We start from the raw sequence: 16,375 nt of genomic DNA, 5'->3' as shown, positions 1-16,375 counted from the left end.
TGATCCTTCTGGAGGCTCTAGGGAGAATCGGTTTCCTTGCTTTTTCCAGCTTCAAGAGGCGCCTGCATTCCTTGGCTTGTGGTCCCTCCCTCCGTCTTCACGTCTCTCCCGCTTCTGCCTCGCCTGGCCTCTTCTCTGACCCCACTGCCTCTCTCTCATCAGGACCCTTGTGACGATAGCAGCCCCACCTGGGTAATCCGGGTACTCTCCCCATCTCATGGTCTTTAACCTGATCACACCCACAAAGTCCCTTTTGCCACGTGAAGTCCAACATTCATAGGTTCTGAGGATTAGGATGGGGACGTCTTTGGGGGCCATTATTTAGCCGCCACAGGCCTCCACAGGCCTTTACGGCTCCTGTAACTCAGCTCTGGTCGGGGTGGGGCTGCCTTCCATCAGGCTCTCTCCACCTGGAGGTCTGGGTCCTGCCGGCAGGGCCGTCCTCGCCACCCTCCATCTCCACCAGCCTCCCCTGGGCTGGCCTCTACCTTAGGCTCTCCCTGGGGTGGCAGAGTGGCCCCTGGGGCTCCAGGCCGGCCTGGGCAGCTCCTGGCCTGGGGGAGAGACAGCCTGTCCAGAGGGCGGCATGGCTGGAGTCCCAGGGAAGACACACCCAGTGTGTGTCATAGGTTCATTTCTGAGACCGTCGCTGAAGCCCTCTGGCCGGAACTGGGGAGGGTCGTTCCACAAAACAAGGGATGTTGAGTAGACAAATATAACCTACAAAGGAAAAAACCCCAAACTAACCAATGTGTGCGCCTTCCTGTTCATACGGTAACAGTGTGGATCTGGAGGCGGAGGGGTGTGCCCACCCAAGGGGGTGCCGGGTGGGAGTGGCATTCCAGTGGGGGGCTGGGCCCCGCCCCGAGGCCCGCCGGGTGTGGGAGAGCAGCTTGGGGGCCGGTCACGTCCGTGCCTCCCAGACCCCCTGTCTTCCCTGCACAGCCTGTGAGCGTGGAGGTGGGCTGGCTGCCCGAAGCCTCGAATTTTGGGTCCCTGTAGAGCAGCCCTTTTCCAGCTTTTGAGTGTCAGATCCCTTTATGCTTTAAAAAATGATTGAGAACTCCAAATAACTTTAAAACTTGAGTGATATCTACCAATATTTATTATTGAGAAATATCTACAGTGTTATTAATTCATTTAAAAACAGTAGACCTGTTACATGTTAACATAAAGATGTATTTTTTTAATGAAAGCCAATTGTGTTTTCCGAAACAAAAACATGAGCAAGAACTGTGGGGTTGTTTTGCTTGTTTGTGAATCCCTTTAACATCCGGCTGACAGACTGTTGAGGACTGCTTGGTCTGGTACAGGCTTCTCTGTTGTGATGGGTCATTTCGGCTGAAGTATTTGAAGGAAATCCAGCCTCACCCAGATAAGGGAGTAGGCCCTTAGAGAACTGTGGATGTTCTGCTTTGGTGCTGTACCCAAATCCACAAGTGGTTGTTTCTTAAGGGTGTCTTGCATGCGGAGTTTGACACCCTGTTCGTGAACTTTCATAGTGTTAGGTTAAAACCCTCTGGTCTGCCTCGCACTTTGGGTGGATCTTTCATCCGTGCAGAATTTTACATCATCGTGCTTGTTCACTCAGAAAATACCGCTTCTCAGTTAGGCAGATCTTCCAAATATTGACACATCTAATCACACAATTTCAAAAGATCACTTTCGTTACCAGCACTACCCATCTCGTCAGGAAAGTCTTTAAAGAAGTATGCAGCTGTCAGGCTCACAGTGGAGGGTACAGACTTTCCCAATCCTGAATTTTGCCTGAAAGCTCAATTTTTTGGACGAGTTTTCCTTGCAGTGACAGGTTCATTTTGTTCACGTTTGAGAGATTGTCTACAAAGCACCCAAGTCTGAAAAACCATGGTTTGTCTGTGAGCCGTTCTTTTAGTAAGAATGGTGTTGCTCAGTGAAAGAAGGAGCCAGTTCAGCCCTCAGCCCAGCGATCATGCCCGGCTCACCCCGGGGTGACCATTGTCTTTCATCTGGCAGCAGAAATGCTTTTCGTGTATTTCCCGTTTCATCATAGAATGTTAAAAGCACGCATCCTCAAGGGTCAAGACGTCATAAAATCCATAGTTTTCACAGCTTCCCCAAGGACGTTCTTAGGTGAAGCTGTTGAACTTTGTCCCGTGAGAGGTGAAGAGCACAGGATGGCTGGTGGGGTGTGGTGCCCTCTGCCTCAGGGCGTAACGAGGCCCCAGCAGCTTCACCCACCACTGCCTCGGCGCCACCCGCGCCAATGCCAACCCAGTGAAAGAGGCAAGTGGCATCTGGAGGTTATGAAAATAGCTTTGACCCTGTGGAGCCCTTGACCACCTTGGGCAACCTCAGGGGTTTGGGAACCACATTCAGAAAACTGCTGTCTTAGAAGATCAAACCCCGTGCCTTCTTGCTTGCCGTTTCAGCATACAGAATTCGGCCTCTGTTCAAGGCCAAGAGCTTAAGATTTTGTGTCAGCTGGACAGTCTCTCGAGAAGGTTCAGATCCCTGTCTGCTGGAAGGCAGGTAACATCCTTATTGAGCCAGATCGCCAAGACACCCGGAGCCCTCAAAACCTGTCCCCACCTGGCTTCACCAGCAAGACTGCATGTAGCTCAGCTGTCTTGGGTGCCGGACTTCAGGGTCCCCTTGAGCCAGGGCTCTCGTGGTGACATCTGGACCCATTGGCCTTGCTCTGGCTCTGCCTGCCTTTTTGTATGTGTCTCAAGGTAGCTGCTCCTGTGGTGCCCTGGGCAGCTTCAGGCTGATGACCTCTCTGCTCCGAAGGCCACGGGAAAGAGTGTTTTCTTCTCCTAACAGAACCAGCAGAAGCGCTGAGATCACCTCTCGTTGGCTCTGAGTGGGTCATGCGCCCCAAGCCGCTCTAAGACAGCCCTGGTTCCCGAGGCCTGGTGCCCTTGTGCAGGGCTCGACCTCCACAGCTGGACAAAGCACGTGCCGGTCCCTAAACCAGTCACTGAGGCCAGGATAGGTGTGCTCTGGTTGGCCAGGGGAAGGTGGCGTGGGCGCCAGTCTGCTGCCCTGGGGGCTAGAGGGTGGGATGGCAGAGTGCGGGTTGCAGGGGTGGTGGTTTCCCTGGGGTTCCCGGGAGGTAGGAAGCTTTCAGAACTGCTCTAAGAACTTTGGCCCTCATAACTCTTTTCTTTATTTGAACATGAATGCCGCAGGTAGTCCTAGAGGCCCCCAGCGACCCTCAGACTGGCAGAATGCATGACTGGCACAGGACCTTTGACCAAAACCTGCTGGTCCCTCCCCACACACAGAGAGCACGCCAGCCTCTAAAGGAATCGACGGCATTTCAGTGTGTCCTGAAGTGGCTTGATGGCCCGCTAATTAAGCAGGTAAAGAAATTGGTTCTTTACTGTCAAATGCACGCTGTCACTGCTCTCACCTGAGATGGTGTTGATTTTCACATGTTTATTTGAGTCTTGCACTGTACCCATCACCCCGGGCGTTGGCAGTACTCGGAGGTCAAGTGGTCCATCAGCAAAGAGGATTTGTGATTCAGCGACTCGGTCAGCACTTTTGACCCTGGCTAAAGGCTGCTTTTTGCCTACAGTGGAGCAACCTAAAAACCCAGGTAATTCGATTTCCTGGGTTATTCGCTGGCCACGTTGTTTGCCGGAGGTGGCCTTGTGCGCGGCTCAGCGTGGCCTGCTTTCGGCCTGGCAGTCAGAACAGCAGGGGCGGGGCTCTGGGCATCCTGGATGTGCCTGGGAGGTGCCACCGCCTGTGCACATTCAGGCCCTTGCTCTGTGGCTCTGCGTCCACCTGTGCCCTCCAGCCGCCCGGGAACCTGCCGGAGAAGCTGGCGCTCCTGTGCCTCCTCAGACCACCCACATGATTGGATGGTCCTAGGGAGGCCCAGTGTCCTGGGGGGGGGCGCACAGGCAGGATCCAGCCCTGCCAGTGTGAGCATGTGCCTTGGCAAGACTGTATCTTCTTCCTCTGCAGCTGGCAGGGTCATTCTCCAGGCACTCAAAGCTGTCGGAGCGCTGGGTCTATTATTAAATCACTCACATCCATCCTGCATCATCACTTCAAACCCTTTGATGGAGCACCTGCTGTGTGCTTGCCACTGTGTTAGGTGCCGTGGTGATTACTGCTCTTACTACTTTACTTCTGAGCGCTTTACTTGTGTTAGTTCACTTCGTCCTCATGACAACCCCAAGATGTAGGTGGCATCATTACCCCTGTTTTACAGAAGAGGCGGCAACCCGGGAGAGGTGACCTTGGTTGCCCAGGGTGACACAGCTCCAGCCGGCCAGCTGGGACTCCAACCTAGGGAGGCCGGCTGCAGCCGTCCTGGCCTTCCAGGAGCTCACGAGATAGTGGACAGCAGTTTCCTCTTTCTTAGGAGTTTTGCAAAAGGAGATTTTATTTATTTTCCCATTTTACTTTATTAATTCATTTTAATTTGTTTTTGAAAAGGTAATTCCCATAGTTCAAAATCCACAAGGGCGCACAGGGAAAGTGTATTGTCCCATGAAGTCCCCAAGGCACCCGTGTCCCACCCTAGATACAGCCAGTGTTAACCTGTTTTCTGTACAACTTTCTGGAAATTCTAAGCAAATACAACAAATAAATACAGTTGTATGTATTTTTCCTCTTTTTTACATAAATGATAGCTTCTATTCTGTTCTATATCTTAAAAAATATTCTTAACAATATGTGTTATAGGTTGTTCATGTCATTCCATGAAGAATTTCTGACTCTTTCTTAAGACAGCATAGCTTTTCCTGTGTGGATGACCCGTCATCCATTCATTAGGCCCTTGCTGATGACCGGTTGGACTCCCTCCAGGGCTTTGCTTTTACAGACATTGCTACAATGCGTAACTTCATTGACATCATTTAAAAAAATGCACACGTATGTCTGTGGAATGATTCCTACAAGTGGTTTCATGATCTCGAGTCACGCATTAAAAGTTTTCATTTAAAACCCAATTATAAGTTGTTTATAAAAAATCACACTGTAAACCTAAAGTGGATGTCTTCAGACCATATGTATGAAAGGAAAAGGATGGAAAAAAGGCCGTGTGAACACTAAGCATAAGAAAGCTTTGTGGCTATACTAATATCAGACAGTAGAGTTCAAGGCGAAGCATATTTCTAGAGATAAAGGGGCATTTCATAGTGATGATGGTAATCAGGAAGACGTGACAGTCCTAAATGTGTATGCACCTATGTCGGGAGCCCCCAGAGGCACCCGCCAGGTTCGGTGATACACTAGGAGGAGGACTTGTCATGACTCAGCACATAGTCATCCTCAAAGGAAAGATTTATTTCAGTGAAAAATTACCGAGTAAGATCAGCCAAGGGAAAGGCATATGGGGGGAAACGGGTGTGAGCTTCCAGGGTCGTCTGCCATGGGAATCCCACAGGACACACTTCATTCCCTCAGCAACAGGCTGTGACAACACCTGTGAAATGCTGCCAACCAAGGAAGCTCGTTAGAGACTCAGTGCCCACAGGCGCTAAAAAACCTCAGGGCTTCTTGGGAACTGGTCATGTAGACACCCTCTGCCTAGCACGTACCAAGATTCCAGAGTCCCAGAAGGAAAGCAGGTGTTCAGCATAAATCACTCTGTACAAGCAGTTTAGGTACCAGGAGCCATTCTTATTCGTTAGGGTGGTGGGGAACCCCACGTTCCCAGACTCTTAGCCAAGGGCCAGGCTTGTAAGCCAGCCTTTCAAAGCATAACTGGCCTGCTATGATAACTCTTTTGTGCCCGGCACCCAATAACACGGCTTCCAAATCTGTGAAGCAAAATTTGTAGAACTAAAGGGAACTACATTTAGGTTCACCTTCATAATTGGAGACTTTTTACTCTCTCTCAATAATTGATAGAACAAATAGACCGCCCCCCCCCCCAGAAAAAAAATCATAAGGATTTGGAAGATCTGAACACCACCACCAACCACCTTGACCGAATTGTCACCTCTAAAACACTACACACCAAACAAATAAAATACACATTCTTCTCAAGTGCATGCGGAACATTTACGGAGATAGATAATATGCTTGGTCATAAAAATAAGTCTCAAGAAATTTAAAAGGATTGAAATTACAAAGAATATGTCCACTGACTAATATGTTATTAAATTAGAAATCAATAACAATGAGATACCTAGAAAATCCCCAAATGGTAGAAAAATTAAACAGCACACTGCTAACTAACCCTTGGGTCAAAGAAGAATTCAGAGAGAGGGCTTCCCTGGTGGCACAGTGGTTAGGAATCTGCCTGCCAATGCAGGGGACACGGGTTCGAGCCCTGGTCCGGGAAGATCCCACATGCCGCGGAGCAGCTAAGCCCATGCGTCACAACTACTGAAGCCTGCGTGCCTAGAGCCCGTGCTCTGCAACAAGAGAAGCCACCGCAATGAGATGCCCATGCACTGCAACTAAGAGTAGCCCCCGCTGCCACACCTAGAGAAAGCCCGCGCAGCAACGAAGACCCAATGCAGCCAAAAAATAAAAATAATAAAATAAATAAATTCATAAAAAAAAGAATTCAGAGAGAAATTAGAAAATAATTTGAACTGAATAATTTAAGAATATATCAAAATTTGTGGGATGCAGTTAATGTAGTCCTTTGAGGGAAACTTATAGCTTTATATGACTACTTTAGAAAAGAAGAAAGGTACAGGCATACCTCATTTTATTGTGCTTTACTTCACTGTGCTTTGCGGTTATTGTATTTTTTACAAATTGAAGGTTTGTGACAACCCTGCATGGAGCAAGTCTATCAGTGCCATTTTTCCAGCATTTGCTTGCTTAATGTCTCTGTGTTCCATTTTGGTAATTCTTGCAATATTTCAGACTTTCTCATTATTATTATATGTGTTATGGTAATGTGTCATCAGTGATCTTTGATATTACTACTATGACTCACTGAAGGCTCAGATGATAGTTGGTATTTTTTTTTTTTTAATTAATTAATTTATTTATTTTTGGCTGTGTTGGGTCTTCGTTTCTGTGCGAGGGCTTTCTCTAGTTGTGGCAAGCAGAGGCCACTCTTCATCGCGGTGCGCGGGCCTCTCACTGTCGCGGCCTCTCTTGTTGCGGAGCACAGGCTCCAGACGCGCAGGCTCAGTAGTTGTGGCTCACGGGCCTAGTTGCTTCACGGCATGTGGGATCTTCCCAGACCAGGGCTCGAACCCGTGTCCCCTGCATTGGCAGGCAGATTCTCAACCACTGCGACACCAGGGAAGTCCCCGATAGTTGGTATTTTTTAGCAATAAATTGTTTCAAAATTAAGGTCATCTTACAAATTTGTGCAATTTTAGTTAATTTGAGAATTGATAGCTTTAGATGATAGCAGACTTCCCTGTGAAAGGTGTTGGCTGAAAATATTACATGCTTATTTTGAACTCAAGGCACTTTATTAGTCATTTTGGTATGTTTTTCTTACTATTCAGTTACCTTTTTGGTTTAGTTTAATTTTACCATGAACGTTGATTACTTTCCTTTGGGATGGCTATTTCAATTCAATTTGGTATTTATTGTGTGTTTGGAACTGTGCAGGGGACAGAAGGGTGACCACCCCACACTCTGTCTTCATGGAGCTCTCGGTCCAGCGTGGGGAGACGGACCTAGAAACTTAGACCTGAGTAGAATTGGGTACAGAGTCGCAGAGAGGTGGAGGAGGTGGTTAGGGTGTGGAGTTCCGGGAAGGAGACCAAGTCTGCAGGGGAGATCCGGGAGTCCCCAGGTCCCGGCTGGTGATCTCCCCTCCCTGAGAGAGTGGTGAGGAGGTGGAGGGGGCCGATGGTGGTGCCCTGGGTGGTACCGGCTGTGAGGGGAGGCCTGGCCCCCTGGGCAGGTGTGCACACTGAGCACCTCCCCAGGCATGGTCTAGTCCCCAGCCCCAGGGATGGAGCTGGAGGAGGATATTCCAGGCTCTCGTCCTCCTGGAGCTGACATTTAGGTTGGGGTGACCGACCACCAGCATGTAAACGGACAGCTGATGGACACAGGAAACAGAAAGTGGGGTTGGAGGACAGGGGCCTGGATGGCGGGGGTCAGGGAAGGCCTCCCTGGTCAGGGCCTGATGGAAGCGAGGGAGCGATCACAGCAGAGGGGGCGGCGGGGAGGGAGGGGGGTGTGGGGCGGTGCTGAGAGAGGGGGCAGATGGGAGAGGGCCTGGGCTTGGGATCCCCCCAGACCTGTTGCATCCTCGCCACCTTCACACACGACACCACCTCTCTCCCAGCTGCTCTGGACGGGGGACGAGCCGTCATCTTTCACTAGGGGCTGGGACTCCCCTGCCAGACCCGGGAGGCCTGGGCAGACAGGCGGCCGCCAGCCTCTCCTTCCTGCCTCTCTGCTCCTCGCATCCTGAGTCCAGCCGTCGCCAGGGTCACTGGGCAGTTCCTTCACAGACGTCCTGAACGTGCCCACTCCTCGTCCCACCTGCGGCCCCCCCACCCCCGCCTGCCTGGGTGACGGCAGCAGCCTCCTCACGTCCCCTCCCCACATTCCCGTCCCCATGTGGAGCTGGAGTGGTTTCCTTTTTCCAGTGTTACTGACATATAATTGACAAATAAAATTGTAGGGTACTTGAAACGTACAGCGTGATGATTGGGCGTCCATGTGGGTTGTGGAAGGATTCCGCCAGCAACTTCACACACCCATCATCTCACACTGGACTGATTTTCATAGAATCTCGAATCAGGTGGTGTCACTTCTGCTCAGGCTCTTTCCCTGGTTTCTCCTCCAGTTTGGAGTAGAAACCTGGCTTCAAATCACTCTCTGTGAGACCTGCATGGGCGGCCCTAGCCCCTTCTCCGCACCCCTTATGCAATCCTACAGGCGTTCTGTTTTAAAACACACCTGGGCTTTTGTTTTTATTTTGTTCTGGTGGGACCAGCAGAGCAGGAAACGATTGCCACTGAAAGATGGTTTCGTCCTCGCGGTTCCCCAGAGGAGGGGCTGCACCACGCCCTGCAGGGCCACACGGGGAAGCAGCTGGGTCGGTTGGGAGGCAGTGGGATGAGGGGAGAGCCTGGGCAAGAGCCTGTATAGCGGTTTTCATGGGAAGGGATGGGCGAGGCCGGGTCAGCAGATGCACACGCTTAGGACTGGCCAGTCTGAGTAATTTCAGTGGCTGCCGGGGTGGAGGGGCTGCACCTGGTTGCCTGGTTCTGGCCCGGGATGATTAGGGTGGGAGGATATTGTCTCCTGGAGTGTGAGCCAGGTAGGGGGCGGGTGGGGTTATGGACTGGAAGGCAGGTCATTTACTGTCACTAGGAATTAGCTGGCCCTGGGCGGGGCAGTCTCTCCCCATGAGGGAGGCCCCAGCAGTCAGAGCACTAAGAACACAGGAAGTGAGAAAAAGTAGTTAACGCCGCCGTTACATATGGTCAGGGTGCTTTCTTGCTGGTCCCTGAGCACCCAGCTCTCTTGGCCCAGAGCCGCCTCCTTCCTGGCTCACTCTCCGCAGGTCCACTCCTGGTTCCCACCCCCTTAGTTCTCAGTTCAGACGTAATCTTTCAGAGCCCCTTCCCTGGCCGTCCTATTCAAAGAGCCAACCCACCCATCTCCCCTCACCCACTTTCGTTGTTCTTCATGTGAGCCCCAAGGATGGAGATTTTGTCTGTTTTGTTCCTTTTTGTGTCTCTAGTGCCTAGAACAGTGATACACAGAATAGATGCTTAAATAATGTTTACCAAATGATCACATGAGAGGAAAACAGAACTCCTGGTCCCGGGACAGACAGTAAGAGCTGCACCCTTGCCAGCTGCACCAGTCACAAAAGCACTAAAGGCCCAGGCAGAACCTCACTGTAGGTGGTGCTGCTCTGGGGAAAGGGCTGGGCTTTATAGTGTGTGGTGCCTTGTCTGTATTTGTGGCCGTGACTTCTCAGTTCTCAAATGTCTGCTTTTCTTTTGCTCATACCCCAGCGCCACCCCCAAATAATTCTGGCAAGTTGAGTTTTTAGTTTGTGGTTCTATCAGGATGTAAATGGTAAAACAAAACACAAAAATCCATGCAAAATAGCTTAAGCTTGAGGTAATTTGTTAACTCACATAAAGACAAACCCATAGTTAGCATAAGCTTCAGTTGTGGCTTGATCCAGAATCTCACATGGTGTCACCTGGACTTGTTGTTTCTTGGCTCCACATGGCATCATGTGTGTCTGTCTCTGCAGCTCCGGCCTCTTGTGTCTCGTTGCTTCTGGGTGAGTCTCCAGCCTGTGTCTGGGCCCAGGGACTCCAGCCTCTGGTTGGCCAGGGGAGGGCCATGTACTTTGACTCATAACCTCACCAGGACCATGGGCTGTGGGAGAGAGGTAGTTCCCCGAAAGGAACTGAGACCTAAACCGGGGGATGGATGCCGAGTGGCCCAGTTCTCCGTGGATGGTCCGTCAGCACTTGTTGGGAGGCTCGTGACCTTGAGGACCCTTCAGGGCCGTCCCTCTGTCTCCTAGGGTGTGCTGGAGGCGCTGTCGGAGGTGGGCTGCCACCTGCGAGTGTCCCTCTTTGATGTGACCTACCGACACTTCTTCGGGAGGACGTGGAAGAGCTCGGCGAGGCCCGTGGAGCCGCTCTGCAGGCAGCCCCCCAGGATCGTCTTCAGTGAGGTGGGCGTGGCGGCAGGCGGGTGTGCGGGGTGGGCGTGCAGGGTACAGCGGGCCTGGGGGCGCTGCCAGCGCGTCCCAGACCCCAGGAACGCCCCTGAGCAGCAGGCCCAGCCCTCGCCAAGCTCGTCCTGGCGGCCGGCCCCTGTTTCCAGACAGAATCTTGGGTGGAAGCCACACGCCCTGAGCGGTTCAGCTGGGAGTGGGAGGGACACACGAGGGGATTTCGTTGCCTTCACGGAACCTTGCAGCTTTTGGAACAAAGTTAAAGTTAGGAAATTATCGATCTCATCTGACTCCCCTACTTCTCCTCTCCCCTTCTTTTTCTTTCTTTTTAGTTTCTTCTTCTTCTTTTTTTATATATATATATATTTTTTTTTAATTAATTAATTTATTTATATTTATTTTTGGCTGTGTTGGGTCTTCGTTTCTGCGCGAGTGCTCTCTCTAGTTGTGGCGAGCGGGGGCCACTCTTCCTCGCGGTGCGCGGGCCTCTCACTATCGTGGCCTCTCCCGTTGCGGAGCACAGGCTCCAGACGCGCAGGCTCAGTAGTTGTGGCTCACAGGCTTAGTCGCTCCGCGGCATGTGGGATCTTCCCAGACCAGGGCTCGAACCTGTGTCCCCTGCATTGGCAGGCAGATTCTTAACCACTGTGCCACCAGGGAAGCCCTCTTTTTTTTTTTTTTTAAATGAACAACTTGAGACCTAGGAGTAAAGTGACTTACCCAGGTGGAAGGTAGCAGAGCCCGGAGCCCCTGCCTCTGGCTGCAGATGGGGTGGCTGCGTTGGCATCAGTTGGTGACACGATTTTGCCCACGTAGCTGTGTCTGGCCGCCCCGCAGATAGGGTTTTCCATCTTCGTTCAGCTGCACCAAATTCGCAAGCATCCCTCCATCGCCTGCTGTCTGCTGGCCATTGTGCCGGGCGCCGGGGCGACGATGCTGGGTGGACGGGCCTGGCGTGGCTCTCACCCTGGACAACTTGCAGTCTGCTGGGACGACACACCCAGGCAGGCGACAGAGCAGGTGCAGGTGTGATAGGCTCCCGGAGGAGACCGACAGCTGCTGCCCCGAAGAAGAAGGGAGGTGTGCTGCAGGCAGTGGTGAAGGGGGACCTCTGCGAGCTGGGCCCCAGGATGAGGAGGGAACCAGCCCCGGGACGAGCAGGGTGGCAGGTGCCGCAAGCAGGGCAGGCCCTGCACGTGCCCAGGGGTGGGGGAGGGAGGCGTGGAGAGGCGGCCGAGGCTGGGCTTGGCGGGTTGTCTGGGCAGGGCCTTCCTAGGGACACTGGGCTCTTCCTCAAGAGCGGGAGGCGTCCCAGAGGTCTTCTTCCCGGCTGCTGCTTCAAGCTGAACCTGTATGTAGGCAGCGGGTCCTGCGGGGGACGTTCACGGGTATCGGGAGGGTCGGTGCTGTGTTGGCTTTATCCTTCCCGTGTGTACAGAGTCAGGGAAGCCCAGTAAGTGACAGTACAGTGAATAATGGAGGTGGGGGCGGTGACCATGGCCATCCTGGGGGAGGTCACCGTGCGTAACCAGACCAAGCGAGCCTCCCTTTTCTGCGGGGGACGGTCCTGGCCCAGTCGTGAGGCCGCCGGGTCGCGGCTCTGCACTTGGCGGTCACCCAGAGTCGGGATGCCATGTCTCAGCGTGGATTGATCCTGACTGGTCCCCTTACTGAACGTGCCGGAGAGGGTGACACCACCCCCCCCCCCCCCCGCCGGAGGTCAGGAAAAGTAGATAAGGCCGTGGGTACGTGTGTCCGGCGGCCCAGGACCGCGGCTGGTGTCCAGGCTGCCAGACGGCCTGTGAGGTGCCCCTTAGAGTCCGGCCGAGAGAAAGGCCACGTGCTGTAAACCGGGGAGTGGCGGTGGGCAGCTGCTTTGGGTGCCGTCCCAGCTCAGGCGGTGAGTCGCCTTCACGCCTCTGACTTGGGGCGGTCAAGGCCTGGCAGGAGCGCGGTGGCCCCGATGTTGCTGGGAGCCTTCCAGGGCCGGGCTGTTTGGATTCTCTTTCTCGGGCGGACAGTCAGGCCCCGGGAAGCCCGGTGTGGTGACAGTTACTACGGTGACACAGGGTCCTCTCCGGGGGAGTCTCCATGGGAGAGGCTGGCTCCCAGCACCTTGGTGTGGTTTCGTCCCCGCCATCCGCCTTGAAGAGCAATCTGGCAGGTCAGAGGCCGTGAGCGACACCCGCCTTGACCGCAGGGATTGTTCTCGGGCCTTGTTTTGACTCCGGGCGTCGGAGGGGCCCTGCAGGCTCTGTTTGGAAGCGCTGCCGGGTCGAGGGGATGGTTATGCTCTGAAATCAGCACGGCAGCACTTTGCCGCCACTGGGGTCCCGAGATGAGCCCTCCCTCTGTGGCTTTCCCCTTGGCTTTCCCCGTGGCAGCGGCTGTCACAGCCTTGACAGGCCACACGCGGAGGGCCTGCCCTGTCCCCCCACCAGCTCGGTGACTGTGAGCCCTGCAGAGTGGAGGTCGCGTTGCAAGGAAGCCTTCAGAGCTGCCGCTCCCCCTCCTGGACTCGTGCAGGGTTTAGCGTCCGTGCCGGAGAGGGCTCCTCGTGTGTCCCTGTGTCCTGGGAGCTGTGGGTCTCTGGCCTTTTCAGCTCACGGCTGAGGTCTGATCTGAGCTGTGGGAGCCGAGTGCCGCCGCATCGTTTGTGTTCTGCTGAGTGGGGCACGGGGACGGGGCCGTGTGTTAGGGAGGACCACAGCCCTCACAGTTTCTGGAAGAGTCTGCACCCTTCAGCCTTAGTTACTGAAGTGGAGCCCGCAGCAAGGCTGGTGTGGGTGAACAGAGCATTTTGGGCTGGGAGCTGGTGCCAGAGCCACGGAATTGCTCAGGGAAGAGCGGCGCTGCAGCTGCTATGCCCAAGGCGAGCAGCAGAGGCCAGTGGTGCCCCAGGAACGCCCATCCCGATGAGGCACTCGGCGGCATCCTCCTTGCCCCGCGCTTTCCTCTCATCCTTGACCTTCAGAGTTTAGTTAACTAAAGAGACTCCCCCTTCGCCGTGTGTGTGTGTGTGTGTGTGTGTGTGTGTGTGCCTGTGTGTGTACTTGCGTGCATACGTGTACGTACGTGTTTACATGAAATGTGGAGCATTCCCAAGGTGGCCCAGAATAGCAGGAGGGACTGGTTTTGTGGTCTCGTCATCTGAGCAAAGCTCTGCGTCCATACCTATGGGAACAGAGAGAAACATAAGTTGCCCTTTTTAGAGGTGATTCTGAAATTTGGTGATGGTCTTCTTCTGATTTTACTAATCGCCTGGGTTTTTCTGGTTCTACCGATCAGCCGTGGTTTGGGGGTGGTAACGACGGGAGGTCGCCAGCTGTCAGTAGCAGGGGACCGTCTTTGGAATCGGCGTGGCTGTCCGGCCTACACGTGGATTCCTGAATCAACCGCGTGGGCTCTGGGTTTTGATTGAGTTGTCACTGTAATGTGCAGCCCTGAAAGAAGATGTTATTTCATTACTTTGCAAACAATGCCCTGAGGAAAGACTTGGGAAAAAAGAAGTCCTTCCTTGAGCCCGAGCTGGGTGTTTCTTTCTGTGAGTGATGAATTCCTCATGCTGCGCTCAGATCCCCTCTTGTCCTAGCCTCTTGGCTCTGTCTGGCGGAGCCCAGGGGACCAGCTCCGGGCTTCTCAGCCCTGACTCAGAATTATATGCTCTCCTTAGAGACTGTCCTCGGTGGAGGGGAATTGCCCTTCACTTGTGCTGAGACGGTTGATCATTCATTCAAACTCTCAAAAGATATCTTTAAAAAATAATCCGGGAGGCCAAAGTACTGTGGAGTTCCTACACTTTCTTTCTGCGATGGACATAATTCTCCCTTAGATTCTTTCCTTAACTAATCATGCTCAACCTTTCAGTGACGGGCTCCTTTCTCCTCCTTTATTGATTGTATGCGAGTGACTGGCGGGAATCCTAGTGGTTCTTCTCAGGCAGCCAGAACCCAGACCAGGAGATGGTTCCTCCTGAGCCCGTCTCAGCCCGAGGTGTTGCCGAAGTCACAGGTCGATCCCTGGCTTCCGACAGACACAGGGAATGGGGCTGCTTCCTCTTCCCATCGCCAACCGAGAGCAACCAGCTCCTGAACGTTCTTGTTCGTCAGAGTAATGAGAGTGAGGTGACTCCCCTATAAAAGTGGAGGCTGTCCATCAAAAAGAATGAAATCGCGCCATTTGCAGCAACGTGGATGGACCTGGAGATGATCATACTAAGCGAAGTAAGTCAGACGGAGAAAGACACGTACCATAGGATATCACTTATATGTGGAATCTAAAATATGACACAAGTGAACTTATCTACGACACAGAAACAGACTCACAGGCACAGACAACAGACTTGTGGTTGCCAAGGGGGAGAGGTAGGGGAGGGAAGGGTTGGGAGTTTGTGGTTGGTAGGTGCAAACTATTGTATATAGAATGGATAAACAACAAGGTCCTAATGTGTAGCACAGGGAACTATATTCAATACCCTGTGATAAACCATAATGGAAAAGAATATAAAAAAAGAATGTGTATATATATATAACTGAATCACTTTGCTGTACAGCAGAAATGAACACAACATTGTGAATCAACTATACTTCAATAAAATTAAAAAAAAAAAAGTGGAGGCTGTCAAGGAATGTCAGCGTGTCCAAACGAAACTCTGGGAGGCTCTGCCGTGCCTTGATTAATCTCCGGGTTCTTGAACGTGCCTTACCCGCTTCTTACACCTCTCACGTGTTCCAAGAGCTGCTCCTGATGTAAACAATCTGCAAAGCAGGAATCCAGTATCACTCCCGGGCACCGTCTCTATGGAGAGAGCCTGCCTCAGCCGTGTCACCCGAGGAGGGCTTCTCTCCTCTCCAGCTCAACAGAAACCAGTGCCGGGGACACCAAGGCAGGAATGGACGGTGGTAGGAAGGGGACAGAAATGAGTGAATGAATAGAAGGACAAAGGATGTCTCTCCATGATGTTTCCAGCACTGGGATTTAGTTGACTGTATGGTGATTTAACTGTCTACCTCGTGGGGACAATAGAAAGCTTTGAATTTGTCAGCTTATGCTGTTGTGTATTCATCACAGTCTCCTGGGACGGTATTTTTGCTTCGGGTTGTAACTGGGTTTGCTGTTTCTGGATAAACCAAGCCATCGTTCTCCAGGCGGGAGCAGGACAGGCTTTGGCCTCGGGGGTGGGATCTGATGTAAGGTGGGTAAGGGCTGAGTCCTGCTCCGTCACTTACTCCTGGGGGGTCTTAGGCCAGTTGTTTAAACTCTTGACTCTGAATTCATCGTCCGTGCGTGAGGGACAGCAGCGCCCATCTCCTAAGCGTCTGGAGTGTAAACAGTAGGTTCTTCCCAGACAGGCGCCCAGGGAGCAGTAGGTGTTCACTCAGCAAACACTGGCTGGGGGTCCGCTATGTGCCAGGCTCTGCTACATTAGGAGCTGGACGTGCCCGGATGGGTGAGACGGTGTGCGGTCATTTCAGCCGCGGTGGGGTTTGCGTTGTCACCGTAGATCGGGGCTTGTCAACCCTGGTTCTGTGGACACTTTGAGCCAGATAATTCTCTTGGTGGGGGGCTGCCTCCAGGGCTGTGTCCCTTCCTGTGGATAATGGTGGGCCCCACCCCGGATGAGCGGAAGCCTCTGACTTTGGAATTAGAGATTTTGCATCTCCCGAGATGCTTGGCAACTTTGCTTGGTGAGTTTACTGTGCTTGGAGCACTCAGTCTTGTGTTGGCTTGTGTGCAGGAAACTGCTCTGAGCCTCAGATGGAAGGTTGAGCTGGCAGATGT

The 16,375-nt window shown here is 52.8% G+C and overlaps 1 protein-coding gene across 4 annotated transcripts in view; it reads left to right on the top strand.

The window, feature by feature from the left end:
* The window catches only part of NPHP4 (nephrocystin 4), a 140,157-nt gene that overhangs the window by 9,330 nt on the left and 114,452 nt on the right, over positions 1 to 16,375 (top strand). For 2 of the 4 annotated variants that reach the window (XM_057555484.1, XM_057555476.1), the window contains exons 3-5: positions 2,806 to 2,977; positions 3,174 to 3,347; positions 10,439 to 10,591. In XM_057555484.1, the coding sequence (XP_057411467.1) occupies positions 3,213 to 3,347; positions 10,439 to 10,591 (288 nt within the window). In that variant the 5' untranslated portion in view covers positions 2,806 to 2,977; positions 3,174 to 3,212. The remainder of the gene's footprint in view (positions 1 to 2,805; positions 2,978 to 3,173; positions 3,348 to 10,438; positions 10,592 to 16,375) is intronic. The other 2 variants (XM_057555489.1, XM_057555481.1) reach the window with 2 other exon arrangements.

This window comes from Balaenoptera acutorostrata, chromosome 1 (assembly GCF_949987535.1).
Source record: "Balaenoptera acutorostrata chromosome 1, mBalAcu1.1, whole genome shotgun sequence".
Taxonomy (NCBI): domain Eukaryota; kingdom Metazoa; phylum Chordata; class Mammalia; order Artiodactyla; family Balaenopteridae; genus Balaenoptera; species Balaenoptera acutorostrata.
This window is presented reverse-complemented; position numbering and strand designations above follow the sequence as displayed.